The following is a 14,452-nucleotide window of genomic DNA, read 5'->3' as shown; positions in this document are numbered from 1 at the left end:
AGGCAGTTGGACAATCCCCCTTGACTCCCGGACATGGTTATACCTGTTTTGTATGCGTAACTTCCAGTGGGACAGACTTCTTCCGCGCGGGTGTCTTCTACACGATCAATATAGACATCATAGTGAATACCAAATCCGGCTGAGAACGCCACGATCACAAACGGAATGGCCCAACCCACGAAATACATCCAACTGTAACTGCTTATTTGAGAACGCAGGAACACCTACATGCACACAGGGATTGGTGTTAATGGTGCGTCCACATTCACAAATGGGTATAAGTCAAAGTCAATCTCACCTGAACTACGTACAAGTACAGAAAAATTCCTTCGATCAACATCCAGAAAAAAGCCGACAGCAAAAAGTAATGAGATAGTACGGCAGTCGCGGTACAGAGCCCAGTGTCGTATATGAACAGTCTGCCCATTAGCTAAAAGCACACATCAACGACGATTATAAACACCCAGTGGGTCTCAATAGCAAACTGTACTAAGTACGTAGTTTCGCCTAAAATCTGTTCAGTCGGAAGTAGGCAAACCTATTTTGGTACTACAAAAACGATACTGAACACTTCTGTGTCACACTGACGCACGAGTTGAATAGAATTTAGGGGTATTCGTTGAATTTTTACAAGCGTTCGACTTACGAATAAAAGATGCAACGCCAGCAGAGCGATCGACAGATGGGTATGCGCCTTGAGCCGTTCGTTCCTTACCAAATGCCGCACCAGATAAAATACGATCAAAGACATCGCCAATCCAATCACCGAAATCGTAGAACCAATAAAAGACAGCAAGGCGAACGTCTGCAAAAAATATGTTTGGTATTGTACTAGCTGTGCTGCTGAATGCTAGTTATTTCCTTATACCCATTCCATCGTTTCCGTCACTTCATACTGCGCTTCGCCGGGCATCACAAACGCGGCGAAGTTGGTCGTGTGGTTGCATTCGCAAGTTATTCCGTGGTCGTCGACTTCTGATACAGAGCAGCCTTCGTGCCTCCAGGTCAAAGTGACGGGGTCCAGATATTCGCAAGACAAACATTGATAGTCTGGCGAGGTCGAATCTGATTTTTTGCTTCCAAACGCTATCCTGTGAAAGGTATGTGAGCATCGTATGTGAACTGAGCGTGAGCCTGTGTGTTACAATACCACACTATTCGTTTTACGGAGGTGGTCATGCAGTAATGAAGCACTCTGTTTTCCAAGAATCCTTTATTTGGATCTCTTACGTATCTGGTTTTGCTATCAGACTATTAGGGATGGTGTGAACCTCTGAAAGGTTCAGGTTCGTGTGAACGCGAACCTTTTTGAAAGGTTCTGTGTGAACACGAACGTGAACCTCATGACGTCACGTGACGTCATACTGCTAATTCCAAGCCTATCTTTCAATGAAGTGATAGCCTGTATTAATGTACACGATACTTGGCGACGACTCGGGCCACATCGAACTCCATGTTGGCGTTTTAAACATCGCTAAACGTATATCAACTGAGGCAATCAAAGGATATAATACTCCTATCAAATCAATATCTTCCGTCGCTTTGCCATCAATTTCAACGAGGACTTACCAGGGAATATAGGCCAGACCGGACAATGTATTCGGCGTCTGAGTATCGCTACATTGATATTGAGCAGAGTGTGAAGCGGGTTTCTACTTTCTATACTTGCTACCAATATTACCCCATATATAAGTTATGCAGCAGTAGCCATCATCTCAATCGCAAGGATTTGGTTTTAATGCAGTAAACTGAGTAAAGCTATGAAGTCAAGATTGACCCCGTACGCCAGCTAGATTTTTTGCACGAGAAAACGATATCAATCTCATTGATTGATTGAATAAGCATCATTCGCTGACTACGTATTTCGCTCGTGATGTTGTGTGATTGCGGGTCAAACTCATAGCAGAGAGTCACTAAATATTCACAAACGGAAAGCTGGATATTTCGAGCAAACTTTTGTAACAAAGCAAGTAAAACTTTTGAGAGGTGTCAAGGTGCATGCTCGTTTAGTATTAATTTTTATAGCTGCCAGCGCCATGCATAGAGTGGCCCGCAGTTGAAATGCAATAAATATGAACCAAAGATGTTATAATGAAGTGAAAATTGTAATATATGAAAAAGGTTCACAGTGCAGAACCTACCAAGGTTCTGTTGTGAACGCGAACCTCTAAATTTCCGAGGTTCACACACAGAACGCGAACGTGAACCTCACGTTCACACCATCCCTACAGTCTATACTTCACGTATATTTGCATACTGTTTAGGTATGAATTTTGTCATGCTGTTTTGGAGTGCCTCTGTTTCATTTTCACGAGTTAAATTGTCAAAATAATTGGTTGTATTAGGATCAATGATCAATCAATCATTTTTTCGAAATAGCGGGTCGTTGTAGCATCCATAGGATGCAGACGACGTTATAGTTACATTATAGTTGTACAGTTAGTTCTCATCTGTACGATTATATCCAATATTTGAATAACGTGTTCAGGTTTCTTGCAGTTTATCTTGAACTCGAACACCGTCAGAAGGTTGCTGATATGAAGTATGCAAATCTGTACAGTATACGATTCCATAGTTAGTTCATACAATTCTATTTTAGTACTACTAGCATTCAATATTTCCAAATATTCTCAAATGCAAACAATTGTAATTTAGCCCAATTTATTTTAGTCCTATTTTCTGTTATTTGAAAGGTTTATTATCCTACTTCTGTTGTAGGCCTACTTCTGTGACACTGCTCCTCTAGACATCTTAGCAAATGAACATTACAGAATCTTACCAATACTTAACTGGAATCGACTGCCGCACCCCGTCTTGTCGAGTTGATAACGAGACCACTCCTCCTTTTCCGATAAACGATTTATTGCGACTGTTGTTATTCAGTTCCGAGGCTTGTACGGCTCGCCTCTTCCTGGATGAAACCGCATCCGTAGCGCCACTCTCAAGAGTCGACATATGTTGCTCTAAAACTCCTTGCACGATTTCCGTCCAAGATTTGTATCGAAGTGCGTAAACTGAATTAAAAAGTGCATTCCTTACTACACTGCGTGGTTAAGCCAATTTGTCTTCAATCAGCGCTCCGCGAGATATTTGATGCTTTAACCATGTGGTATCGTGTAAAAGGCTGATCCAAAACGATTGGTTTCACGGCAAACATAAATAGCAAAGTCATGATTTACTTCACTTAGCGTTACTCAATAATAGTATATGCGTTCTGATTGTGACCTTATTGCTTCTCTTACAATACACATTATCTTCGGCGCGACCATGCTACAGTGATGAATGGATATATATAGGTATAGGTATGTTTGCAAGGCAGGAGCAGGGACTTTCTTTTTAATAGGTGTCCCTTTTGGAAATTTGCAGAACTATATACAAGATCGCAGAAAACTTGTTCAATGAAATGTTGCTTTATGACATTAAATCTCGGATTTTCGGGACAGCATAAAGATACGCGTGCTGGCATCCTATGTGTCAAAAGAATGGGAAACATTTTTTTGTCGAAATTTACACTTCAAATCTGTATACCAAGTTTTGAATACGATGCTAGGTGCGAGTATTTGTCGTCTTGAGTGAATCCCACGTAATCGTTGTGCGTGTATTATCCGTTGTACGTCCCATCTCCGAAAAAGTCCAGATATCACACATAACGAAACTGATGGTGTGTTAATTTTTCCGTTACATTTTTATCGCTTCATAGTAGCTTTTCGTTTGGTGTTCTGCGAGATTTCTTACTGCATTGAGTATTCCGCGGCGCAACAAAGGTTGATGAAAAATACTGGGTTAAGCATTCAAACCTCTCAAATCGTCGCCAGCTGATGGATTCAGTAAATCTAGACTGTCTGTTTTTATGAGTGTGTCTTCGTACTGGAATTCCGCGTGGCTTGCGTTATCTGAACGAGATTATATGCGTATTAATATCCAGTACAATACATCTGGATCAAATTTTCATAAATTGTTACGGATGAACACTGAAGGTGGAGCACTGCACTACACACCAATCAGAAGGGCTTTGGTAATTTCAAGAGGTATGTAATATGTCTTCACTTGTAGAGAAAGTATGCACCATATTAAATTCCCGATATATATAAATCATAACAAACGCTTCGAATAATATACGTAAATACGATGGCATTACCGTTTATGGTGACGCGGTATGCATTCCAATAAATTAGATACGAAACATTCACAAGCCATGCAGGTTAACCTCATTACTGTCTAACGCAATTCCGGTGTGCAGTTTGCGCGGAGGAAAAGGTATTCATAAAGGTCTGTTGGCTGTTCGTATCCATGAATGGCGTCATTTGGGAGAATTATGCCATTCATTGTGGTTGAAATGCATTTACATACTCCAAGCATCGCGATGCACCTGTACATCTGAAGGCCTCGTCTTACATTATCAGACTCAAATACCAAGTACGGGACAGCCCAGAAGACCCTGAAGATCTATGATTTACATAACACAGGGGAGGGGATGAATGAGTGCAATGAATACGCGTGATAATACACACAAACGAAAATATATAAGTGCTGGGTCATACCCAGAATTGGGGTACAAGAGCGGGTCAATTACCACGAATGCATTTTCCTTTCTTGTCGATGAAAATGTGTCGAAATCACACGGAAACGAGAGATTCGCACACAAATACGTGCTGAAGTAATATATCCCCACGCTGGTAATGTGCGGTAGCAGTTTTTGGTGTTAAAAGTTGGTTGGTCCTTTCAATTCAACTACTATCTATGAGTTTGTATTCATTTTACATATTCCCTTACGGATTGCCATCAACACTAACACAGTCATACTTTATTCGAAGATGGTAACGTCCGGGTAATTACTTTATCACAATTAACGCAGCTATGTATCGCACCCGCCGTTCTTTTACCTTTTAATTTCAACTTCGACAAGCTAACGGTTACGGTTTCTTTGTCGATAGTATAATTCTTTTCGTCGTCAGTTTGCATTACAATTGTCGACATGTCACCGACATACTTCTCATTGCTCAGCAGCATTTTATGCAGTTGTTCGGTTGCGTCTTCTATCGTCATCTGCATGTGAAGATCATTTGATAGACATTCATCGTCGCCACCACATCAGACATCACGCCAATGGCGGGAATAATGTCATCAATCGCATATTTACATTTTGAGTTTTTTTTTTATCAGCAACGATAAAAATACTACAGCGGTAGCCTATCACACCCAGTCTTTCATGTCTATGGTTACTTACATTTTTACGAACAAGCCAATGTCGATTTTGCGAACATATTTCAGGTGTGCCGAACTGGTTGTATTATTTCTATGTACAATTGTGCACATATTTAATCGAGATATAAACTTCGTGCATGCATGAGCAATTAACATGGTCGAATCCAATCAGTTCAAATTGATTCGCATAAGTATAGGTGCAATAAAACATTTATTATTCTGCATTGGGAGTAAATAAACACTACCGATTTTAGTCGCACCGACGCAGACTGCGTGCAAAAACGTCCTACTTAGGCATATCTGTTTTATTCCCCGTCAGCATAATTCGATGTTAAGTTTATTTGGAGTAATTATAGCAGGGGTAATATCGGGGAAATAATTGTATTAGTTGAGTACACGATTACTACAAAGTTACTTCATTTGATTTCCATGAAAATTGTTGAAAATTAGTCATGGCATGGCCTACTAAAAACATTTTTAGTAGGCCAGGGTCATGATAAGTTACGACACCAATCGGTTTGGAATTCGTGGTCGGTTCATCAAGTCTCCTCATCGCGATTCGCGACCCAATCTGCATAGGTATAGTGTCTCACACGAGACCAGCGCTAAAGTGAGCCATGCCAGCAGTCAACAAATTGATACAGTATAGTCCGAGTATAGTAGAAGTATAGTCATGGCGTAAAATTAACTTTATATACCTGCTCTCATTGGTCAGTGCTATAACGAAGTTTTACAACTGATACAGAAGACGGTATATGGATCTACTTACTTTCGCCCAAACATTCGCTTTTTCAGGACTCATAGCTTTATTCGCCATTTCAATGTAGGACGATAATATCGCCTCCCCCATATCTGTTCCGGTTATCGTTCCTATCACTCTTACTGAATCCGGCTCAATGCTATGGACCACGGTGCTCGAAATTGACATTAGGTCTTTTTGTAAGTCCACGAATGTCTGCATGTCATCTGAACTATCCAAATTCATACTGCCTTGGGATATACCTGACATCACTCTTTGGATGGATTCAAGGCTGAAATTGCAAAGAAAAATAGCTTTCATTCAGACGATACTGACACGTACGAAGATTCTCACAGTTGTATCAGTGCTAGATGGAATTACAGAGTAAAGTGGTCAGTGGAAGAATGAATTCTTAGCCTTTCGTTACAGTTTATCAAAAACGTCGTATCGCGCTACCTGGTCGACGGACATATAACGGATTGAGTAAGCAAGTCCTGAAGCTGTTGAATTCCGCCGAGAGTTTTCATGGTGAAAATTCTGTTAACTTTCGTGGACAAAAGAGTCAGAATCTTCGCCCTGTCCTCTTCTTCCGCTTCGTCTCTGCTTGATGTCTGCATCGCCTGTGTGGTAGACGATACACTGTCAACACGTTGATGTGATGTAGTGCGCGGAAAATGCGGATATCCTGACCTATCCGTTGCCAGCCTCATTTTGTCTTGTTTATCGCACTGTACAGTGTGCATTGTGCGTCTTTAGCGGATGAAAATATATAATCGAACGATTGTAATATTACAACGTCGGATTTTACCAACCCTGGACACAACCTAGAGCAAGGGTGTCAAACTCAAATTGCGTCGCGGGCCGGATTCAAGCCTTCAAATCGCTCGCGGGCCGGGCCAGTCAAGTGATTCTAAAATGTTACCTTGTAGTCTTGCTTTTCACTTGAATACCTTAAAACTTAAAACCATATATATTCATAGATAATACACTGATCATAGGGTTTTTAAGTAGCAGGTCACAACACCTGTAGTTGCGAACAATGAATGGAATTGGCAAAAATTGTCCGTTTGAATAGAGTTAAGACCCGCTAAAACAATGGCGTTACCGACGATATAAGTTGGCATATTATATGCTCCCTTTGATTTCGTCGTAATCTGGCGTTAGCCTTGCATATAAGCGTTGTGAGGAACACAACGCGGAAGTTGAAATTTGATTTTTTATTACTATACCGGGGTCTGGGGATCAATTGAGTCGAAACTGACAGAGCAGTTCGACCATAGATATAAAATATTTTTTCAACTTATATATGTTCCATGTAAACTAAACATAACAGCCGAAATTGGGGTTTTCGCTTCTGGGAATAACTAAATTTTGGTCCATATTTCTATAAAACACTAAACTTATTGTGCACATTTTTCCTTCCTGAAATTGGGGGTCTATTTCACCGACTTGCTACTAGTGGTAACTAGAGTGAAAACGTAGCGCCGTAGTCGGGTGGTTATAATGGGAACTAGAACATGGAAGTATTTCTGCAAATAATCTCAACATTTGTTATAAATGTGCTGTAAGATATAAGAAATTTTCAATCTACTCAGAATTGCTTCGCGGGCCAGAAGAAATCGTCTGGCGGGCCGAATGTTTGACACCCCTGACCTAGAGCAAGGTATTGATGTGGAATGTTGGGCAGATTTCAATTCAAACTTCAACGATGCCGCAATACTATTTCAGTCTGAGGTAGGCCCACAGAGATATTGCACAGAATCTGACAGCAGAACAGACCGGTGGATTGTATATAGCAACTTGAAGCTCTGTTGATCTGATAGGATTCGAGACCAATAAGACTTTCTTTCCGCGAAGCGTAAAGGCCGTCTACTGAGATGAAATTATATCTCTATTTTCTGATATAACTGGCCTTAGCGACAGTTGCTGACGACAGCAGTAAACGTGCATTCAATGAATTTTGCAACGTTACCATGATAATATTAGCCAGAGTCCTCATATGCCGCTTAATTTGTGAATCGGCGCAGTCCGTCACGATTCTCATCCATGTTGTTACCAAACAATCAGCATAATCCGTACACGCTTCATTCAGTCCCTTCGCGTCATGCAAATAAGTGATCATATGCATAGTCTCGTTCGCGGACACCACCTCTGACAATGCCGCTCTGCGTGAAAAAATAGTTACATAGTTAGACAGATATACAGCTTTTAAAATTGTCAAGAATAAAGTGGAAACCCAGTTTTTGACTCCTCGAAGATCAACATACAATGCTAGCGTGGTGCGATGGATCAAAGTAGTCGGCGTTGGTACTCCAGAGAAGTCGATAAGTAACGCCGTAAATTTCTACACAGTTACAAGTGGAAAAGGCTATTTCCAAATGTCAAAACTACTTTCAGTGGAAGCCGAAATTGAAGGATTTGACAGTACTCAAGTCGTTCAAAAATTAGGTTCGGTGGATTGGTTGTATTCATCGAAGGTTAATACTTCCGAAATTGCCGAGAATTACCAAAATGCAAACCACAATGTAAACAGAAAGTATAGGTTTGCCTACGAAGTTGTGAAGTAGATGTGGGAGTAGTGTAAAACCACAAGACACTTGAGTAAGTAATCAAGTATAGGCAAAACCTACTTGGCTACTCTGAAACAGTAAAAGTGCGTTGTTGCTGACCGCCTACGGATAGATCATAATCGCTTGTTTGGGTGATAATTGTGGGTAAGCATGATAACTCAACTCCGCGTCTAGAGTGTCTCGTATCGCCCGAAAATTTAGTTTCTGTTATCAGTACAAGATCAATCAGTCAAGCTCACCCTTCCGTGATCAACCTCCCCGTCAGTGTGTGTTGCTTCGTCGACGCCTTTTTACAGTCCATGCCCCTATCTAGAATGTTTAGAACCTCCTGCAGTTCCTCGGCGCCCTCTCCACTATTCCTTTTTGACTCGACTTGAGCCGATTCGACGTGATATTTCACTGTCACGTAGTCCCAGTATTTGTGACTTTCTTCGAGGTGTTTAAATACATCGTTTTGAACCAAAGTATCGGAGCCGAAAAGCGTCTGCAGTTCTGCATCGTATGCGTGCAGCTCTTCGGTGATTCCATTGGTGCCTTGCAATAGACATGATCGTTTTATTCTGAGTGGTATTCAGTGATACGATAAATACTGTAACGTACAATTGTCTGTAGAGTCTGCACCAGCGATATCGTATACACCACCGCTGTCAGTAGAGTCTTCATCAGGGTACTCGGGGTAAAATTGGTCCCCCCTCGACGGCGATATTGCGCCATCCGGTATAAAACCATCGTCGATCAACCCCGTAGCTCCCGCTGCCTTCACTGGATATGTGGCTGCCACGAACATGAGCTGCAAGTGTGTGGAAACCTGATCAATGATTGCAATGCACAGGTATACTCAGATTTGAGGTCCACTAATCCAATATTTTGGCGGAATCCGTAAGCGGCTTTCAGATTCTTGCGATCCGCGCATTTTGTGAGAGTGTTATTGTGAGGAAAAATTAAATATCAATACGAAGACCACTAATAACAGTTGTTATAGTTATGGGCATGAACTGGGCGTTTAAAGCAGTAAAAGAATGTGTAAACGGTGGACAGGAGGCTACAACATTTCTCAACGGTACACTCTGATTGTCCACATTTCCGTAACGTGTCGATTGTAATATTCGATGGCAATGTTTGTAGGGGGCCGCAGTGTCCTTATCGGGAGACATTTCAAATTCTCGGAATCATTGCGATGGAATATAATCTCTTTACGTATACTTCTATTTATAATAACGAAGAGATTTACAAACGCAATTGAATAATGAATATGCGATATATAGGCTACGCACGATATGATAAATTCGAAAAATCTGTTGAGCCAGAGCAGAGCTTTTCAACCTGTGTGCCGGTTCGCACTTGGGCGGATGACAAGCGTGGTACGAATGGTGCGAATGAAAATCCGGATGAGTGCGAATGAAATATGATCATATTTCTCCCTTTTTCTGACGTGGAATAATTCAAATAAACTTAATAGGATATTAAGTACAGTGAGTTCGTGACTTTTGTCGTTTGGACGCAATTCAAAAAACTAGTTGGTAACAGTGCTTTTCTAGTTCACAAGTGAGGAACGCTCCCGATGCGTTTATATTGCAAAGTTTGAGAGAATTTTTCCGCACGAGGGGATTACGTCACTGCCTAGAAAAAGGAAATAGTGGAGTCGGTATCAGTTGCTCGGAAACATCCGCCGTGAACGGACCTTGTATGTAGGTAATAGCAGCTGATGCTAGTGTTGGTATATTTGAATACAAATTGGAATTTTGGCATATATTCATGTCGGTCGACACCAGAATTTTGCATTTATCACGTTGACACTTTCGACTTTCTTCAACTATAACAATTAGCACATTTGATTTGTAACTACTGTTGTTTACTCGTGTACCTAACCAAGTATTAGGAGCAGGTGTGGGCAATTAGTTTTCTATACGGGCCAATTGAGTGGCAGAAAAGGCTTTGGCGGGCCAAGTCAAAAATTATAGCATTTTTCTTCAGCGTATTAATTCTATTTCTCAATTGAAAGCAGTGAATTATACATTGTTAATAAATGCTGCTCAGTGGATGTGTTGGACCTGTTGGTGTTAGGTAATGAGAAAGTGACGGTTAATTACGAAAAATAATTCGAAACAATGTTAAACATGATACAATTTAAATTGTCTTTACACCCTTATCCACGTTTTCTATCGAGACAATAAAATGTATTTGAGATACTACAAAGTTAATTGTATTGGTCGCTGCTTCCCTAGCATTGCGCGCTTGCGCAGCTTGGTGAAATAGCCTTGTTGTGCGAGCGAAGCTTGCAGTTCTTCTGAAATTCGCTCCTACTTGTCTTCGTGTTGTTGTGATAAAACCGACTAATATTATGCTCCTTAAACATGGCGACCTGCTCGGCCCAAACTAAAGGGACGGGTTTACCCCGGACTCCAGTAAACAAATAATTAGTGCTGCAAACCTTCTTGAAATTCAGGTTTCGACCTTCTTTTTGACGTGCGCGTTCACCCTTTATGGGGATGATGACTCGTAGCAATCACGGTCACTGATTGACTTGTTTTACGAATTAGGGATTTCGAAGCGTAACACGGAACAATTTGAAGCACATATCGTGTACTGCAGTGGTTCCCAACCTTTTTCGACTCATCGCCCTTAATATATTTACGGATCCGAAAAAGGGACATATAGACGGGGAATTTATTCACATAACTCTGATCGCTTGGGAATTTACTAAAAAAGCCATATTTCCGAGGTGGTAAGTGGTAGATGCTCGGAAAACCGACCCGCGTCTACTTTCCACCGAGTTGGCCTTTTTTCGCACCATATGCAAAATAAGCCGCCTTGGCATTCCTTTGTTGGCCGTGTTAATCAAATAAATATCACAGAACATTCTAACATTTTCGCTCCCCAGTCAGCCTTTTGGTATTTTCGCCCCCTTGTTTCTCAAAATCGCTCATTGGGGGGGGGGGGGGGGCGAAGGGCGACATCGCCCACGTTGGGAACCACTGGGGTGATGCGTAATGTGACAAAGGCAGCAGAGAAGGTTTGAATTAAACAAGTGGTTCTCAATCAGGGGTCCGCGAGACCTCAAAATTTGCAAAAATGATTGTTAACCGAATTTGTATTTATTTAAATTAGGGAAAGCACAAGGCAGTTTTCCTCCACATCTGCTAAAATCTCATTACTCACATCATCACAATAATCGTATGACATGACATATACTACCGTGCAAATTCATTTTAATTTCCAAATTGCCAGTACCCTACTGATACAAACATATTGCTTTTTCGAGAAGTTTTGTTGCGGTTTGTGGAAAAAATAAAAATATGGAGATAGTAAGATCAATCAGGGTGACATCGTAGTCAGTGTCATCAAATTAGTAAAGTCGTTTGAAATGAAAACTCTTGAAGTATTTTTCCAAATTTTTCCCAATGAAGGGATTGAAACCTCACCACGAAATCCATTTTATCCTGTGATATACATAACCGCTATTTCAGAATAACTTACAAGATGATATGTTAGATAAAAATGACAAGGCTGGTCAAAAAGGGGTCCGCAAAGCCAAAAAGGTTGAGAACCACTGAATTAAACCATTAGGGAAGAGTGACTTCTTGTGACTTTCATTGTTACGGCATACTTTGTTATATTGAATTTATTTTGAATCTAGATTATCGGCGAGAGGTAAGTAGACTGCGTAATCGCGGTATATTAATGAACAGGCTTCAAAGTAAACGAATTTCCGGTTCAGTTTATACAGCCTCTGGTTTTAGTCCACGGAGCAACATTTAAAAGTAGGTGTTATGTTTTGAATTCCAAGCAACTGATTGCGGGCCGCTCGGAATAGCTCCGCAGGCTGCACTTTGGCCAAGCCCAGGTCTGTATTAGAGGTTGTTAAAAAATAAAATTAGATTAAGCACATTGGTGTCTTACGTCCGGTGAATATTTATCATGCATTACATCGAATTATTATTCACTGGGCTTTTTATCTATACTGGCTATTGCAATAGCCTGTTTGTGCTGCGAACTACACCAATCAGGCTTAGACACGCTTTCCTGTTCTTGGATCTCAGTCCTAGTCTAGATCTTTAGGGCATAGGCCTATATATAATTAATTAGTGATGCCATTAAGCTTGCTGATCCATAGGAAAATTAGCCTAGTTCGTATTCGTACCGCCTCTGTTTGTACTACGAACTTTGTAACATTGCGAACTGTACCGATTCAACTCTCTGCAGAGCAAAATTAAATCCACCAAGACGTCTACAGATATTCCTTCTGCAGTCTAGTTTAATCTTAATTAGACTGTTGAAACTTATTGCTCTTTATGTATAAGGAGATATGGGATATTAAAGATAATTTGGCATTATTTCAGTCAGTGTGCCAGTATTCTACGATTGCCCAAAGAGCCATCCCGCAGTTGGCAACCCTGGCCGATATAACTGTGTGTTAATCAATCCCGAATTACTGTCCTACTTCACAAATTTTTACAAATAAAAGCAAACAACTCGGCTTCAAAATCTCTTCTAGTAGAAACAGGCCCTATATACAACGTAACACCAACACGAAGAAAATGCGAGTATAATAAACATATTTGAGCACTCTGAATATAGAAGCACTACGTTACTGAGAGCCTTTTGCGGCGCTGTACCTTTGCTGATGACGCGACGCGGAGGAATCAAAGAACCATTTAAGCACCATTCAAAAATTGCGCTCAACTATAGTTAGTTAGTTAGTTAGTTAGTTAGTAAGTATAAGTACGTGAAAATGTAATTTTTGGCGGTCTCGCCTGGGCGTTCGTGAAATGGGATAGGACCACAAATTTAATCGACAGTGAATCAATCAAGCTATCGATATACATAATACATATAGTAAAAGCACCGTCGTGCTTGACTGCGGTTGTGGAACTTTTAGCTTGCATAGATAACACTGAGAGCAGGTAATCTATCACATAGCTCTTTGTTAAGCAAATCAAACAAAGAACCATACCACAAATAGATTTATAGCATTTTTTTAATCACTCCATTACGTTTTGCGCAATACTTGGTAAAAGCTGCACTAAAACGTTACATGAAAAAATAAATAAAAAAGTTGCAAAAAGTTGCACTATAAGATTCCTCCAAACAGCTTAAAACATAATTCTACATATATTCTGAGAATTTAGGAAGCTCCCGGGAGCTGTAAAAAAAGTTGCAAAAGTTGCAAAAACTTCCCTGATGATTAGAAGACTATTCCAAATAGTTTCGACAACACCCTCCTATATCCTTTCATTAGGCCTATATATCGCAATCTTTTAGTGTTTTGAATTGATGAAAATCGCAATAAACGACTGACTGACTAATAAATCTAATGATTCTAATCGGTTAGTGAGTGACTATTTTTCCGACCATTGAAATTATATTACGGCGTTTGTCACTAAGAGCTGTACAATCTACGAGAGTTATAGTTTCGATGGCCGCGATTGGTAGATTTCATCGAGTAGATTTGAATTCATATATACTTCAACGTGCGCGTAATGAAAATGTAAGAGGTGGTATCGCCATAGTGAGATAAAACATAATTTGTGGCCCGCGGTTGGTTCATGTGATGCGAAATGCATTTAAATGGCTCATTGTAGAAGACGGTTGCCCTGCCCTGACCCCCGCTATGGATCTGCCCACTCTTCTCGTTAAATTTTCATATAACATAATAAAAGGCAAACATAATATAGACTACACACATTATACTGATAGTTTATACTTCGATTTAGTCAAGCCAAGTCCATACCAATAGGACAATCTTCATGTTGTCCGTTCTCTTGCAACGCCGTATTATTCCGTGATAATGTATGTTAGGATCCGCCTCAAAAGTATAATATTACCACGGTCGCAGTTAGCTCTTCTTTATATAATACACTGCGCAACATGCAAGACGCGCGAAGGTCGTCTATTGAAGACTTCGTAGTGACACATTCGCAACGACTTACGTACCGGA

The 14,452-nt window shown here is 40.6% G+C and overlaps 1 protein-coding gene across 2 annotated transcripts in view; it reads right to left on the bottom strand.

The window, feature by feature from the left end:
- Nucleotides 1-14,452, bottom strand: part of LOC145433610 (uncharacterized) — a 25,125-nt gene extending 10,673 nt beyond the window's left edge. Inside the window, exons 1-13 of one of the 2 annotated variants that reach the window (XM_080310753.1) lie at nucleotides 14,246-14,452; nucleotides 9,115-9,304; nucleotides 8,754-9,048; nucleotides 7,917-8,109; nucleotides 6,401-6,564; nucleotides 5,975-6,236; nucleotides 4,884-5,046; nucleotides 3,798-3,893; nucleotides 2,780-3,014; nucleotides 869-1,091; nucleotides 647-805; nucleotides 299-430; nucleotides 44-224 (exon numbers count right to left, since the gene is read on the bottom strand). In XM_080310753.1, coding sequence (XP_080166879.1) covers nucleotides 44-224; nucleotides 299-430; nucleotides 647-805; nucleotides 869-1,091; nucleotides 2,780-3,014; nucleotides 3,798-3,893; nucleotides 4,884-5,046; nucleotides 5,975-6,236; nucleotides 6,401-6,564; nucleotides 7,917-8,109; nucleotides 8,754-9,048; nucleotides 9,115-9,304; nucleotides 14,246-14,263 — 2,311 coding nt within the window. In that variant the 5' untranslated portion in view covers nucleotides 14,264-14,452. The remainder of the gene's footprint in view (nucleotides 1-43; nucleotides 225-298; nucleotides 431-646; nucleotides 806-868; nucleotides 1,092-2,779; nucleotides 3,015-3,797; nucleotides 3,894-4,883; nucleotides 5,047-5,974; nucleotides 6,237-6,400; nucleotides 6,565-7,916; nucleotides 8,110-8,753; nucleotides 9,049-9,114; nucleotides 9,305-14,245) is intronic. The other variant, XM_080310752.1, reaches the window with a different exon arrangement.

This window comes from Botryllus schlosseri, chromosome 2 (genome assembly GCF_051294905.1).
Source record: "Botryllus schlosseri isolate E-star chromosome 2, Bs_hap1, whole genome shotgun sequence".
In the NCBI taxonomy this organism is placed as follows: Eukaryota; Metazoa; Chordata; class Ascidiacea; order Stolidobranchia; family Styelidae; genus Botryllus; species Botryllus schlosseri.
This window is presented reverse-complemented; position numbering and strand designations above follow the sequence as displayed.